This window comes from Phyllopteryx taeniolatus, chromosome 1 (genome assembly GCF_024500385.1).
Source record: "Phyllopteryx taeniolatus isolate TA_2022b chromosome 1, UOR_Ptae_1.2, whole genome shotgun sequence".
NCBI classification, from domain to species: Eukaryota; Metazoa; Chordata; class Actinopteri; order Syngnathiformes; family Syngnathidae; genus Phyllopteryx; species Phyllopteryx taeniolatus.
In genome coordinates, this window is record NC_084502.1 from 6,164,833 (window position 1) to 6,180,746 (window position 15,914).

The following is a 15,914-nucleotide window of genomic DNA, read 5'->3' on the forward strand; positions in this document are numbered from 1 at the left end:
ATGTCGAAATGTACAAATGGATTCATGATGGAAGGCATCCTTTAACTAAATGTCGGCGTGTGGTCGGAGCAGCTGTGTTCCGCAGCCTTTGGACTTGAGTAGTAGTTTTCCGTTAGGGTAGGGTGGCAAGATTCCTCGACTGTTTTATTCCGCGGTGCCATTCACCGGAGCGTTCGAGCGATCTTTCAGCTCGAGCGCTGACAAGTGGCGAGAAGGATTCAAGGATGTTTGAGCAGTGAATTCATTTTGCGCTCCGGTTCGTATCTTTATTGTTTAGCGTCAGTGGTCGGCCACAACGTGAGGTACGTTCTCCGATGTTTTGGCCACTTGCCGGAAGTAACGTGCGTCATCCTTCGTTCTCACTTCGGCTTGTCGCAAGTGTTCCCAGCTACGATCCCTCGTGTATTATTAGCTGTCACGGTGTGGAACATCTGTTAACAGCAGCCTTTTGCAAAGTTTGATTTAAATCTGAAGGGGTGCGTCGTGCTCAGCCATCGACCTGTGCGCTCGTTCCTTTCACCAACTGCGATGCTTTTCTTAACGGGGAACATTTGAATAACAGCGGCCGGTAGTGTGTTTATTTATATTATGGTGGTGTTACATTCCAAGAATGTGAACCTGTAACTAAAAAAACACACACTGACATTGTTTTCGAAATAAAGTGATGCCATTGTTTCACGACGGGGGTAAAATTGTCTGACTTGTAGTTTGACTTTCTGTTCGTGATCATCGTTGTTTAAAGCTTAGCACTTAACAGTAAACATTTCTTACATAACAGAAATGTTTTTTTTTTTGCATATACCTTTACTTTCACTTTTGACGACAGTAGAACAAGTAAATCCAAATGATGTCCTATGGGATACATTATAATAATTCAAGAAACCATGATGGATCTGATGTAAAGACACACAAGGTACCATCAAACAAGGTAAAAAAAATTGTATAAAAAAAAAATATATATATATATATGTAGTTGAATATGGTTTTTATTGTAGTTGTTGCACAATTTTCGGCAGTCTGATTACACACGGTGCGGACGTATGGAAGAAAAACGTTTCAATCCGCGGTTGGGCATGAAAAAAATAATACGTGAATCATTTTGAATAAATTGAGGCAAGATTGTGCTCCATTTAAAATTGTGTCTTCAGCAGCTCGGCATCTGAGCAGAAAGCTACAAATCCCTGTGGGAAAGCCAAAAGGCAAAATTCAGCCCAAGCAAACACGGCTCCATTTGCTTTTGGTACCTACCTCTTCCACTGTCACACGTGGGTTGACCAGCTGCGCGTGTACACTTCGTGGTAAAGGAAAGCCCGTGGCAAGTTTCCCTGCAACGCAAATGCAATCAATGACCACCCGTTTTGTGACCTTAACCAACAAAAACATTCGTTAGACCAAGGGTGGGCAAGGTATGGCTCGTGATCTACAGGTACATCTCAATCAGTTAGAATATATGTATTCCGATATTTTGAGATAACATACCTAAATGAACTGTGCAACAGAAGCCTGCAGATGACAATAAATGTGATTTATTAGCCGGAAAATGCAATAGGGACGTAGCCTGAGGCCTCATTCGCTTCCACTACACATTGTAGAATATGTCATCTGCGGGCTTCTGTTGCACAATTGAAACAGTCCTCTTCGTCGTGCTGTGCACATTTTGCCATCGTGAGACCAACAAGTCACCGACCGATTGTTCAACAGCACACATGCCATTACTCTTCAATAATACCATCAGACACGCAACCAAAGACGAGACGAGACGAGACGCATCACCGTTCAGTTGGGGCAAGACCGCCGTCTCCATGAGGATCTGCGCCACGTTTTCCAAAGCGTCGGTCTGCAAAGCGAAGCACTAGCGTTGACGGAACCGGCCTTACGCTGGATGACGTGAACAGTGGAGGAGCAGTACCGGTACCTGAAAGGGTCCAATCTCAGTTGCGGCCAGACTCAGAGTGAAACTGTTTGGAAAAGGGGCCGCCTGGTTACATTATTTGGACTTTTAAACACAGGCGCTGTTGCTGTTTCCTCACTTGTCCATGGACACGGAGCCTTCCAGCCGTCCGTCGGCGACCCACACTTTGCCGCTGAAGTTGGAGTCCTGAAAGAAAGATGGGTTGGTGTCCCACCAGATGCTGTTGTTTTGCTTCATTTCCAACATCTGTTCCATTTGACGTGAAATGGACCTCAGTGATTTATAAACGGAATATGCGAAAATGAGCTTTCATATTCCTTTTTCCACTCCCAAAAGTAGCGTGTCCCCAAATGACTTTTTTTTTTAACAAAACAAATTCAAATGAATGTTATAACTGACTTCTCAGAAAATACAATGTAATAGAATTGTTTACACATTTCGTTAACGTATGCAACCATTGAACAAGAATGAGCCGTTATTAGACCGCAACTATCAGAACCCGAGGTAGTGCACAACCGTTAATGACGGCCACCGCGTAACCCGAACCCTGAATCATAGTGGACTACTTTTTTTTTGTCAGAGGTCATCACTTGACTTGCGCTCACCACATGGAGTTGAAACAGCGGGATGAGGGTGGCGTCGGGCCCGATGGCGAAGGCCTTCGCCGCACACGGCGAGCTCAGCGTGACAGCACCGGAGCGGAAGAAAAACACCGGAACGTCTCTGGCGTAAATCTGCAGCGCCATCGGCAAGTCTGGAAACATCTCGGGGAGCTGCGAAAGAAGAATGATCGGTTAGTTTCGACGGGGGGTGGGAGTATTCACGGCTACCGTATTACCTGCGGAATAAAGGGAGCCATTGAGGTTGTATTAAGGCGCACAGGCGACCCTGGAGGTATCTGAGGAGAGAAAGCAACCTTTTCACCTCACCTGAGAAGAAGGGAACAAGTGTTACTGCTCCTGCTTGGTCTCTCAGGCGAACTCGCCATGCTGTCGTTGACGAAAGCCTGCAGTAAATCAGCGGCGAAGTAACTGAAGGAGGCTGAGTTGACGGTGAAGTCAGACAAGCCCACCGACAGCATGTAACCCGGCTGCTGAGGCACGGCGAAAGGCTGGGCCTCAAAGGGGGGCTCCTCTGGACTTGTGATACTGTAAAATTCCCCCTTCAAAACACGTACAAAATCAAGCATTGCTTAAAGTAACCGAACAAGCTTTATGTACGTTTGCCGACCTTGAGCCCGAGGTGAAGACTTGAAGCATCAACGGCGGGCAGGCCAATGAGAGGCAGGTCCAGAGTGAGGTCTTCATTCACCTGAAAGCTCACTTAAAGGACACTTTCGATCATTTGAGCGGTTAGTTTTCACCCCAGCACCTGGAGCTTACTTCCCATTCTTTTGGGGATGAGCCGAGCAGGCTGCAATACCTTTCATGTCCTCTAGGCGATTCTCCAGGTTTGCAATGAGTTCCTCCACAGCGGGACAAATCTGGAACGATGACAATTAACCCGTGTATCCACCTTTTTTGTGACATTTCTGTTTGGCGGTGTGCCGGGAGATTTTTGTGCTTTGCCTTCACAAATGTTGATAAACAAAATGTTTTGACATTAACATTACCTGTGGACAAGGGGTGATTCTAGGTTCAGAGGTTAAGGGATGTGGGGATTCTTTTTGGGGGTTAGAAACACCCGTGCGTTCGACGACACAAATCCTTGACACAAACATCCACAAAAGGAGAGAATCACTCACCGTGGCCTCTATTTGACGTCTGATGCGGCACTTGAAGCGTTCCTCGAAAAGCCGCAAAAGCCAGCTGTCGACGCGACATTGTGGCTTCGTTACATCTCGCTGCGAATGTCAAACGAGGGCCACGTGATCCGAGCGCGTGTACCTCCTGTCGCCGTAGAAACGTACGTCGACGCGGTCCACTTGAGCGTTGCAGTTCACGCTGGTGAAAGAAAGATGTCCGCCGGAGTCCCGACCCAGCTTCACGATAGAGACCAGGCCCACGCCGAACGAGGCCATGTCGAAAGATCCACCTCCGTGTCTGAAAGCGCAAAAAGGCAATATTTGAAGTTTACAGTCAAAGTAAACATCCAACAAAGGGACGTACGCTGTATGTATCACATAGCTTTGCCTTAGCAAAGTCGGTTTAGCCTAACGCTAACAAACGACGCAACACGCACACCAGAACGAGCAGCACAATGTGCATATTGCGTCGATATTGTGGCTGGCCGGCGTACGTCGTAATACAAATGTACAATATATGGTGGAAATAATTATGCAGTAACGATGAATCCCACTCACACGAATCCACAGTGGGCCTCCCAGCCTCCTGCGAGCGCAACGTTGAGGCCCGCCACGGACGTCTTCAAGCCGGAGAAGCCTGGGTAGAACTCCACGGACGGTTCCGGAAAGTCACACTTTCTTATCGTGATGCTAGAAGAGGCGAGCGAGACACAAGGCTTGCATTGATCCGACCGAGTTAGGGCTGACATTGCAATAGCGCAAATGTAGCACAGCTGCTTATTTGCCGATCCATAATATGTTAAATGAAATTAGACTTGAGGATTTCTGACTTGACTGATACACATTAGCCGGCCTGCACTTGCAGTGTGCTTAAATACCTCGGAAGTAAATCGATTTGGCACACGTGTGGAAGGGAATTTCCATCGTTCTTGTCAGGAATTGGCATAATAATTGATGACTCAATGAAATGATCTTTAATCATGAGTTTGATGGCGTCAAAGTGACGGTTGAATACTTGTGCCACGCTTCTTTTTTTTTTCCGACTTGCTTACTAAAATGACCTTTGAAGTGACCTTTTGTTCATTCTTCCATTCACAATGAAGGACTTTTTCAAGTTTGAGGTTTGTTTTCCGCGCACACTCCTCCAGCCCCAAACAAAGCAACCTACCCTGTAAGCGTGTAGCCGATGCGGGCCAGGAAGCCCAGGCGCACTTCACCGCTAATGTCGGGCAACGTGACGACTTCCAACTTGTCTTGAATCCACCCTGCGGCCTCGTGGCTTCCTGGGAGAGACAGCACATGCGCGACACCCTCACCAAGCCTTTTGACTTCAAATACGACTTCTTTTTCCCCCACAAATTCAAGACAGTTCCCCGCCGTCGTAACGACACGCTTTCATCAAAAACACCGCAAGGACCAAGAGTTAGATTACACTTTACGCACCCTATTTCTTGACTTGCTGAAATGATCCCGATTCTGTGATAAGAAATTGCAATTTCCTAGGAAGGCTGTAGCCGTGACGATCACTTGCAAAGATTTATACAACGTGTTGCATATTATTTATCGGCAGGCGCTCTGGAGACGCAACTACTTGTATGCAAGCCGTTAAAAGTCCATTTTCCGTAATATGTCACCTTTAAAAAACGAGAGATTGAAACGTATTAGCAAAAAATCACATGCACCTTACCATACTGAAGTCCTTTGTCGGTCACGACGACTCGTATTGCGGGATTTTGTCCACAGGCGCAAAAGATGAGCGCGAGCAATATTAACACGTTTGGAAGCATTTTTACATCAGGAGCGTGACAATAACGATATTTGTTATTTGTTGCTCATTTGAAGATCAGCTCCTGGCACAAATCACAGCTTCCCGTTACGAAATCAAAACTGAGAAGTGAAACTTAAAATATCATATGACGACGCTTTGTCTGCTGAATAGAACGGAAACTTTGGCTCACATTTCTCACTTTCTAATTCGTCATCTAATAAACACTTTATTGTATTATATACAATCAATATTCGAACTTCAAGAAAAACATCACAAAAGACTCTCTGGTCCCCAAAAGTCACATTCTGGAGGAAGAACCCATTTTTTTTTTTTTAGCCAAGACAAAAAGTGTAGAAAACGGATAGATCTATAAAGATCTAGTCCACAAGCTAAAAAAAAACATTGATTTAATAACGCAAATGTCGACAACTTTGGTTATGAAACGTAAGCTTTAGGGAGCATTCGTTGTGTTTAAGCTAATCAAAATGATGCGCAACACTCAGAATCGGGCGCTATCGATGATCAATTAGCTACTGTTGTTAAACACTATGTGCGATACACGTTGTGAAATACGTCGATAGTGCGAAATCATCTGGAGCACAGGTGTCAAACTCAAGGCCCCGGGGGCCACGACCGGCCCGCCACATCCATCTATGCGGCCCGCGAAAGCGAATCAAGTGCGTCGACTTCCTGTTTCTTGCTAAAATAACAACATTGCAAATCGTCTTCCCTTTTACACAACGTTGATTGCAAACATTTTTGTGACCAATCCCCATTTCAAAATCAACCGAATGAACGACTTTTGACTGGCTTCTGGTTCGTCATCCGTTTTTTGTGTGTATATGTAATAACATGAGGCAATTGTACATTTACTGCATATGTGTTCGCGCGCATGACCGTAACCATAACTACGATGTGACCCGCAGCCCAAATGAGTTTGACACCGCTGATCTGCAGTACGCAATAGGTGGTCCTTTTTATCGCCCTTGAAGAAAATCCCCTTCACGACTGACTGTCCGTTTGATTGGAGCCCAGCGGCGGCTGGAAAGTCATTTACAGCTGCAGGAGGAACCGTGGGCGCAGAAAATTCTTGAAAATTTCACACCATGAGTGGCTTCGCTGTTCTTCCATTTCACACTTAGATTCTTTTGTTGGGTTATTTTCGGGGGCCTCTTGAAATCGCCTTCATTTGGAGTTGCAGCACATTTAACGCGTTTCAATGCATGTTCTCTTTGACCGAAAAAAAAAAAACGAGGATGCCTTAGCGCGCCAAATCAAACACAACTTAAGGCCCAGTACGGGAAAGGAAACAGAATCGGCAGCCATAAAATATTCCATTTATTTATCGCTTGATTCAACAAATAGTCTTTGTCTCACACACCATGATTAGTTCCATTTAATCACAATTGACAGGTTCAACAGGGAGAGAATATCGTCCGACAAACACTTTTTTTTGCGTACGACACGAGAAGGAGCCATTTGCTTGCACGTCAAAATTCACTCCATCCAGCATAACATTGGCAACAGCGAGGAAAAACGAACAAACCCACGAGCTCTACTGAGGTGGAAAAACAAAAGCACCAAACAAACTGACAAAAGTATTATCAACAAACAACTACACCGAAGATATTCATGGGGGTTTTTTTTTGTTTTGTTTTTTAAAGCGCAGCACCTCGACCGAAGGGTGCCTGCCCGTTCCTACCACACGGTTCAGTTCATTGTTTGGAGTGTGACTATTGCCCAAAGTTGTTAAAGGGTACCCAAATAGATGGCGCAGCATGCCACAGTGGAATGCTACTAAAAGGATGAGAAGTGGATGCGTCGTATTGTGCGATGGCTTCAATTGCTCGAAGACATTTCACTGTGTGGCCTTCTTCTTGGCGAGCTCGCGATGTCGCACTTCGTAGGTAGCTGACGTCACCCTAACCCTAAGCGGACACCAAATCCAGATCGGGATTTATCGTTCCAAACAGTACGGGGTCGGGTGGACCCAACTGGGCTAGACTTTAAAGTGGAAAGGTGACTTTAGATTGAGGCAACGTCCACACGATTACAGGTATTAAAAACACACACACAAGGGGGGGGGAAGGGAAAAAAAAGGCCAAACTCTGGCCAGGCTGGAGATGTTCCAGAATTGAGTGGTTATCATTTGCATAGAGATAGATGATACCTCGCGATTGTGCGATGTCAGCAAAACTAACGCGATATCCTCAGCGAAGTGGGCTTGCTTGTGTGCAATGGCAGGCGTACAGGTGATTTGCAACATACTTGTTGAGCTTGTTGAGTATTTCGTCACTGAACAATGAAAAGCGCATATCTCCAAACTTGGCCCGGTTTTTGTTGTTGTTTCTTTTACCCCCCCAAAAAAAAACAAACGGAGTAGAAGGTGGAACACCTGAAGTCGATCACCCCTCCCGAACAAGTGAGTCACACCGAATTTTTCAGGGGGAAAAACACGTGCCGATAATCGGGCCAATTTAGATCAATTTGTTCTCGGATGGTTCTGAAATATTTTCCTGCGTGATCATCTTGTGGTGTGGGATGTGTTAACTGACAGTTTTCCTCCACGATCCGCTCGCAAACCGGTCGGTCCGACGATCGTAAACGTTAAACCTCTTTCATAGTTTTACGATTGCGAATCAGCAGGACAAGGACTGCCTTCTCTATCCGCTTGCATGTGTCATCAAAGGGGGAGAAGATTTATTTTCATACAGCGAGTTGTTTTTAAATACACGTGTTTGTGCGGACTTTTCCTTATAGCAGCTTAAACAGCAGAACAGGAGGGCCTCCATTTACGCCGGTTCCGATACACACGTAGTTAGCGCAACAGTATACTTTGTTTCGTTCGATTGTTTTACGTGCGGGGAGTCCAACGTTTCTCGTATGGGGGACGCTTACCAAAAAATGGAACTTTTAATAAACTTTCATTTATGAAACCTGCTAACACTCGTCCATCAAGCAATTATATATTGCGGGTATTTTGAAAAACCGCTGCATCACAGCTTTATGTTAAACGTTGATTAACGTGACTCGATCCGCTACTTCGCATTCAGAACCAAAGTGAGCAAGATTTAGAGCAGCTTGAAGCTCACGAATGTAATAATGGGGATATGTTCACAATTTGGACCTTGACACGCAGCACGGGCACGGATTATTAGTCGTAGTAGCGGTTATGGGTGGGTGGGTGTCCCAAACCCCCCCCCCCAAACGCACACACACACACTTTTCATGATGCCCCCCAACCCCAGCCCCATCCCTGTGTTAAAATAGGGTTGTGTACCCTGTCAAAATGAAATTGTTAGTAGATGTCGCGGGCCCCTACAAAATGGACGCCGGGCCATAAATTGCCCCGGGCCATAGTTTGGACATCCCTGTTTCATATTTATGGCCGAGAAGTGTCTTTCATAAAAGTACTTACTGTAATTGTGACTCCAGGTATGCTTTAGCATAGGTTAGCAACAGGAGGCGGAGCCAGGGGGTGGCAAGGGTGGGCGTGGCCACTCTAAAGATATTGAGCAACACCCCCCCCCCCCCCCAAACTCAGGTCGACAATTTCATTTTGAAAATTCCCGGCTCCGTCCCCGGTTAGCAATTCCGCCGCCTTGCATCCCAATTTGGGAACAGAACGCCGCCGTAAATCGAGGCCCCCTGTCGTACAACGTAAAGTCCGTTCTTTCGTCCACGTATTTCCCAGCCCAGCCCAAATATCACCACGCGCACACTTGAGCTTTGAGCCGTGTTTCACCCTTTGACATCTTTGGCCACGCCCCCTTCAGGAGGTCGCGTCCCCTCTGCGCGACGTTACCGTCGGAGACTATTTGATACTATGATTGTAGAGTTTATTATTGCACGTTTTCACAAAGGCAAAATTAAAAACGATTTCACACACATGCTCCTCCTCGCGGGCTTCTTCGTCGTCGTGACCCGCAGAGCGGGGAGTGGAGCGGGGCGTCGGGGGGTTAAAGGTCGTCGGCGAAAAGCTCTCAGTCTTGGATATTGTACCTGAACGCCTCTACGAGCCCTTCGATGGAGTGGATGAGGCCCGATATGGCGCAAATGCCGCCGATGACGAAAATGGCCACGTCGAAGAAGACGTGGTGCCACAGGAGGTTCCTCCACTGGAGCTTCAGGTGGAAGAGGCTCGGCAGCAGGAAGCACAGGCCGGCGCCCGTCAGGCTGCCCGTCAGACCCATGAGGAGGGCGAAATGGGGGACGAAGACGGCCATGAGCAGGGTGAAGACCACCAGGGCCACCCGCAGCCCCAGGCCCCACGATTTCAACTGGCCGCCCGGCCCGTAGCAGTCGGGGAACGAGGCCCGCCCGCCGTCTCGGAACAGCGACTTCTCCAGGACCTCGACGGCGGCGAAGAAAGGCAGCGGATAGGACAGCAGCGCCTTGGCCACCAGGAAGAGGTTGACCACCGCGCGGATGGCGCTGGGCAGGTTATCCGTGATGACCTCCTTGGTGGTGTCGGCCCACGTCAGGTAGGCCACCAGGGCGAAGAGGCCCTTGAGGACGCAGGCGGCGATGTGGGTCCAGTCCATCATGCAGCGGAACTCGCCGGGATTCTGCATGTTGCCCTCCAGGGACGGCAGGAAGATCTGCGAGGTGTAGCTGAACACGATGATGCCGATGGAGATGGGGAACTTCTTGACGTCGATGTAGAACTTGACCTTCTCCCACGCCCACTCCCGAGCCCGCGACAGGCAGTAGGCGATCACCAGCACGTTGATGACGAAGTGGGCCAGCGTGCACAGCAGGCTGAACTTGGACACGGCCTTCAGGTTCTTGAGGAAGGCGCAGGGCAGCAAGGCGGCGGTGGCCACCACCGACCACGCCTTCTGCGAGACGGGCAGCCCCGGGAAGCTGTTGTACATCAGGTTGCCGCTCACCACCACGTACAGGATGCACGTCATCACCAGCTCGATGATCTGCGCCACGTTGACCACGTGGCCGCCCAGCGCGGGGAAGCGGGGCGCGCAGCACGCGTTGGCCACGTCCACGTAGGAGTCGCGCACGCGCACCTTGACGCCGTCCTCGTTCTCCTCGTAGAGGCACGCGATGAGGATCTTGCCCGTGTAGCAGCACACCACCGCGGCGAAGATGATCAGGAAGAGGCCCAGGTAGCCGCCGTGCAGGATGGCGTAGGGCAGGCCGAGGACGAACATGCCCTGCGGGCGACACAAGCGGACACGCGCGCGCGCGCGCCTTACGTAATCGGAACGCTACGCTGGATGCTGGGATGACGTCATGAGGCGTGAGCGCAACCCGAGGACGAGTCCAATTATTTGCATTTCGTGTCATTGTGCGACGGACTCCTTCGTTGTTTCCCGTCGGTGTGCAGATGTATTGACGATGTTCTTTGCGAAACGAAATCGGGCCTCGGATCTTGAAAAAACAGGATCTTGAAGTCGCCGATAAAAGGATTTACATAATTACACTCGCCGAGCTCGATCGTTTCATTGCAACCGATGCATTTATAACGCTGTTCCGCAACGGTGATCATCATCCTAATCATCATCATCATCATCATCCTCATAATCATAATCATCATAATCACAATAATCGTAAGGCCCGGTTGGTTTGCGAATAACAATTCGTTTCTTATGAGCTGTTATGGTGCATTGCAATATTTATCTCGCGTGTGCGCATAAGATGAGCGTCATTGTTTTACGTGTCAAACCATTTTGATTTCAAATTGCTCAGCAGGATGCTCTTGTGCCGAATTATATTACATCACGTTTTTTTTTCTCCCATGATTTGCATTATTCGTTGCTGCTGATTGGCTGAGAGGAATCGCGCCGCTTTCTCGCGGCCCAACGCCCACTCGTGTTACGGGTTGGAACGAATAGAATTCCAATTCATTTCCAAATCGCGTGTTGAGGATGATGCATTCCGCTCGAATGTGTTCAAGGTGACTCTTGAAGGCCCGCCCCGCCCCCCGCCCCCACTCCCCAAACACACGATGTACCTGGATGGCGTTGGTGACGTTCCATCCAGCCTCCCACGACGTGATCTTGGGCTTGTCCTCATCCTGCGACCCCGCGGTCTTGAGGGCCTGGGGCCCGGTGCCGGTGCCGTCCCTCTGGTAGTGGCTGTCCCCGTCCTCCGGGCCGTCCTCTCCGCCCTCTCCGCCCTCTCCGCCCTCTCCGCCCGTCTGCAGGACGTCCATCTGCATGCCTCGCCTGTAGTCGTAGTCCAGGTCGTCGCACTCGGCGAATCCCACGCCCTCCTCGTCCGTGGCGGCCTGGAAGCCGAGGCGGGCGAACACGCCGCTGACCTTGGCCTGGGACTTGTTGGAGACCGCGTGGGCCGCGTTGGTCAGCTTGTTGGTCAGCTTGTGGCGGATCAGGTGAGCCATCTTTTCTGCTCCAAAGATTGAATCCAGAAAACGGGAGGGCCTCGCGGTCGAGGGGAAAAAAGAGCGCAAGATGCCGAAGTATTCGCCTCCTTTCGTTTCTCTTTTTTTTTGGGGGGAATTTTGGTTCAGTGCTGCGGATGCTGCAAAGTCATGCCTGTTGTCCTCGAGTCCCAAAACCGACACACACGCCAAGAAAATCCTCAGCCGATTTTCTTGGCTCGCACGTCCATTGTCCACCCTTTTTTTTTTTTTTAAGAACAAACAAACAAAAACAAAAACTCCTTTATATCAAAATAAAGAACAACTGAAAAGATGTCGTCATCTGTCCCAAAAATAAGTCAAATACTACGGAAAAATAGGAAATATATAGGCCTATATTTAATGGCTTGTTGGTGCAGTGCTGGGACGGGCGACTGCGTCGCGAGAGGACAAGGAGAGAGAGAGAGAGACAGAGAGAGAGAGAGAGAGAGAGAGAGAGAGCGAGAGAGAGAGAGAGAGAGATGGTCAGGTCAGTCACGACAAATCACGTGGACGGTAATTTTTAAAAAACCCAAAACGCAATTGTCAGTGTTGGAGCAAAATGGATGGCGGCACCTCAGTCTATTCTTATACATATACATATATATATATATATCTATCTATCTAAATAAAGAACATTTGTTAGGATTATTACTGTCTATTGCGCTGTATTTGATTGTATAGGCGAATTAACTCCACGGGCATGCTTATACCTCTTTTATGAATAGCACATTTCTCTGCTATTTGAATAGGCTTCTAGCCGCCCAACAGGCCTGCGCTTCCCTTCCGGTGTGCAGTTGCGCTCGCGACCGTTTGGCAGAAAGCTTCTGCTGACTTTGTGTGTCGCCGTCGTTTGTTTCAAGGATGCGCAAGGCTGAAATGCGTGACGGTTTTATTTTTGAATCAAAGCCACGTCGCTTTTCATTGGCGCGCGCGATCCTCGTACACGCGCCGCAATTTCTGCCAATTTCCGCTTTGCTGATAGGCGACATGCGCTGTTATTCAACTTCTTTTTTTTGTTTTTTTTTTTTGGTTTGCCCAATATGTGCATATGCGAATCTCGATTAACGCTCATTTTGCGCCTTGGCTGGCGAGCAATTGAATTTTTCTTCTACCAAAACGATGATTGTAATTTTAATTTGAGCCAATTCGCCTTCCTAAAAGCGCAAACGAAGACTTGCAAATCAAAAACATCTTGGCTCCAGATGTTGAGCAGCAGCAGCAGGCTGCGAGGACGCAACTCGTTGCTGATATGATGAACACGCCGCACATGACCCGCAGCGAGCGAGCGGGTGTAACGTGCGCGCGCACACGCAAGACAGAGCCTGCATCTTATTCTACATTTCGCTAAGGCGTCATTTGGACATATTATATATTTGGCGCATTTAAATGGAGAAAGGCTTCAATAATTGGGGATATTCTTTTTATTCCGAGATGCGCGTGTCGTCTAAATCTCAGCGTGAGCGTGAGTGGCTTTGCGCACCTCAGCTCCATAATCTGCTGTGACAAGGCTGGGCAAAACTGTCATCTTTTTTTTTTTTTTTTCTGGGGGTGGGGGTTGTTTTTTTCAGCTTGCTTTAAAAAAAAAGAATAAAAAAAAAAAAAGATGACAGTTTTGCCCAAAAATTGGAGTGGGGGGAGGGGGGGGGCGGGGGGCACAAAGGCAGTCATTTTGAGCACGTGCGTTTTTACTATCGCCACAAAATAAATACAAATTGGAAAAAATAGTAGTAAGCAGCCAGACGACAAGAGAAAGTATTTTCCTATTTTCATGCTCGGCTTGCATGCATGCATGCGCGCGGCCCAGCTGCTATTCGTGCTCGCGCTCACACAGACTTGCTTCGTGTTAGTGTGTCATCCGCGTGCGTGTGCGTGTGGTCGAGGAGATATAGGGAGAGCCCTCCGGGCGTCTGTAATAACCCTAACACCCCCCCCCCCCCCAAAAAAAAAAAAAAAACCCGTCACGTCGTGCCCAAACCGGATCGGCTGCAAATGTCACGCGTCAAAATACAGAAAGATGCGCACACACTATTTGGATCAAATCCAAACTAGGACCAGCAATTATAATTCATTCCACAATGTTTATTATACAGTATAAATCATTTAGAAAGTCCAAAATCTCAAAATGATTTCAAAACGATGATTTACATCCTATAATCTCACATCCGGACAAAAGTTGATTCTTTTGCCTTTTTTTTGGAAGGTCTTTTAAATTGGTTACCAGGGCGACCATTTTACCTTCCATCACAACAAAAAGGATTAATTCTACTCCATAGGAGCGCGCGCACGAGCGCGCGTGTGCGGGGGCCTGATACGGAGGAGCTTATAGTTGCATTTGAAAAGTGCTGACTGGGAGCAGTAATCTCTGATAGTTGCCATGGCCACAGTAATTGGACAGGGTGTGTGTGTGTGTGTGTGTGTGTGTGTGTGTGTGTGTGTGCAGTCATGACAGGGTGAGAAATAACGGGGGAGGGGGTTTGGGTCGGGGCTATCTGAATGAAGTGTGGCACTGAAATCGAAAACTACCTTGAGTCAAACCTTCTTCAAGTCTGCCCACACAATTGTACGACTTTCTTCTTCTGCCACAGCGCGTCCTCCTTTTTCCGTGTCGGCCTATCTTCTGCATCCTGCTCCCCAACACCAACTGCCCTCACGACGTCCATCAACCTTCTCTTTGGTCTCTTGTAGGTCACCCTATGTTCCTGCCTCTTCTGGGGGGAAAAAAAAGTGTTCACTCCAGCCATTTGCATCGTTGTCGCAACGGCTACCGGCATCTCATCCCCTCCAAGTTCCTTTCCTGCAATTCTTTGGATGAACGCTCATATTTGATTGGCAAAGTTTGAAGGCGGACGCCCTTCCTGACGCAACCCTCTGCATTTATCCGGGCTTGGGACCCCCCTTAGGGCTGCATTACAATTGTACAACTATAATTATATGAAATATGACATGATGTGGGGCTCGCTTTAAAAACGCTGTGTTTTTTTTTGGTGGTTTTGCTTTCTCTCTCTCTCAAAGTAAACGCATTACATTTGATGACTTTCCTTTTATGTTTCCTCTGGAAAAAGTGGATTCAAACCCTAGATCATTATTTTCCAATTAACCACATATTTGCTCTTTGCACAACGAACAAACAGATGACAAAACACGATGAAATGTAAATACATCATAAAAAATGTGGCTGCTGCATTTTTGTGTACAGCATGTGGAAACCCACCATACCATGTTGACCTAATGACAAATGCAAAATGACACAATTTCGACAATATGGCTTTATATGACGACCCAGACAAGTGAATGTTCCATAAAAAGTCCAAAATTATGAAGATGAAAGTGTTCAAAGGTCAATGTTCCTTCATGTGTTCAAAAGTGCAACTTGAAGTCTAACCTTTTCAAAATCTCAGACAAACTAATAGATTGCACCACAAGGTGGCGTTTCGAGGTCAGATTTGGAAAAAATATGGCACATGACCAGACAGAGCCAATCATAAGTGTCGGCTTTAAAAGGAGGAAGTAATACGGGGGGGGGGGGGGGAAATCTGACCTTTGTGACAATTTCTCAAATGTAGCTAAAATTGTAATCCTGGAAATTTCCAAAAGCATCGTTAATTGAATTACACATTTTCTCCCAGTAATGTCACGGATTACCATAACATAACATTTTTGTAATTCAATTACATCATCTCATGACATGTAATGAGTTAGTCGCCATAGTCCATCATGTTTGTGTATTGAAACGTGTGCAAAGTGTTCACGGCGTTTGCGAACTCTGTTGCGCGTCGCGTGTAGTTCTCCGTCGGCCCTCCGCCGCGACCGCGTTCCTTGCTAGCGCAGACAAAATGGAGGCATCGCTACTGTTGGCGTGGCAATCATGCTGAGCTGTCGCAGCACGGGCGCTCCACGTCAGACCTACGAGGGGTGAACTCCGCGTTTGGGAGAGAGAGACGTGCGAGGACGTGTATTTGTATGCGTCGTGGGGAGACTAACTCAGCTTGTTTTATGTGCTGATATGCCGAGCGAGCGTGTCACTATGTTTTTGTGTGTGTGTGTGTGTCTGTTTGAGAAGGGTGAGTTGACCCAGATCTGCTTATTAGCATCAGGAAGGAGGGGTGGG

The 15,914-nt window shown here is 47.8% G+C and overlaps 2 protein-coding genes and 1 long non-coding RNA gene across 6 annotated transcripts; 1 reads left to right on the top strand and 2 right to left on the bottom strand.

Moving 5' to 3' along the window:
- Positions 1 to 968: 968 nt before the first annotated feature.
- On the bottom strand, positions 969 to 5,781 carry bpifcl (BPI fold containing family C, like). Of its 4 annotated transcripts, none has more exons than XM_061766521.1 (15): positions 5,344 to 5,755; positions 4,825 to 4,939; positions 4,215 to 4,346; positions 3,799 to 3,954; positions 3,657 to 3,720; positions 3,335 to 3,395; positions 3,143 to 3,234; positions 2,898 to 3,074; positions 2,751 to 2,810; positions 2,518 to 2,685; positions 2,031 to 2,158; positions 1,916 to 1,958; positions 1,774 to 1,837; positions 1,249 to 1,325; positions 969 to 1,181 (listed from the first exon to the last, which is right to left on the bottom strand). In XM_061766521.1, the coding sequence occupies exons 1-15, from the start codon at positions 5,441 to 5,443 to the stop codon at positions 1,131 to 1,133; spliced, it is 1,488 nt and encodes a 495-aa protein (XP_061622505.1). In that variant the 5' UTR covers positions 5,444 to 5,755; the 3' UTR covers positions 969 to 1,130. The 4 variants fall into 4 exon arrangements, with proteins under 4 accessions (XP_061622505.1, XP_061622515.1, XP_061622524.1 ...); XM_061766531.1 differs by having other exon boundaries at positions 2,031 to 2,098; positions 5,344 to 5,729; XM_061766540.1 differs by lacking the exons at positions 969 to 1,181; positions 1,249 to 1,325; positions 1,916 to 1,958 and having other exon boundaries at positions 1,778 to 1,915; positions 1,987 to 2,158; positions 5,344 to 5,781.
- Positions 5,782 to 6,744: 963 nt separating this feature from the next.
- LOC133474658 (vesicular inhibitory amino acid transporter-like) lies at positions 6,745 to 12,429 on the bottom strand. The gene is made up of 2 exons (XM_061766509.1): positions 11,396 to 12,429; positions 6,745 to 10,595 (listed from the first exon to the last, which is right to left on the bottom strand). Exons 1-2 carry the CDS (start codon positions 11,783 to 11,785, stop codon positions 9,408 to 9,410), a joined length of 1,578 nt encoding a protein of 525 aa, XP_061622493.1. The 5' UTR covers positions 11,786 to 12,429; the 3' UTR covers positions 6,745 to 9,407.
- On the top strand, positions 11,641 to 14,803 carry LOC133474695 (uncharacterized). Its single transcript, XR_009787596.1, has 2 exons — positions 11,641 to 11,776; positions 14,492 to 14,803. It is a non-coding gene; the product is annotated as an uncharacterized LOC133474695 (long non-coding RNA).
- Positions 14,804 to 15,914: the final 1,111 nt, after the last annotated feature.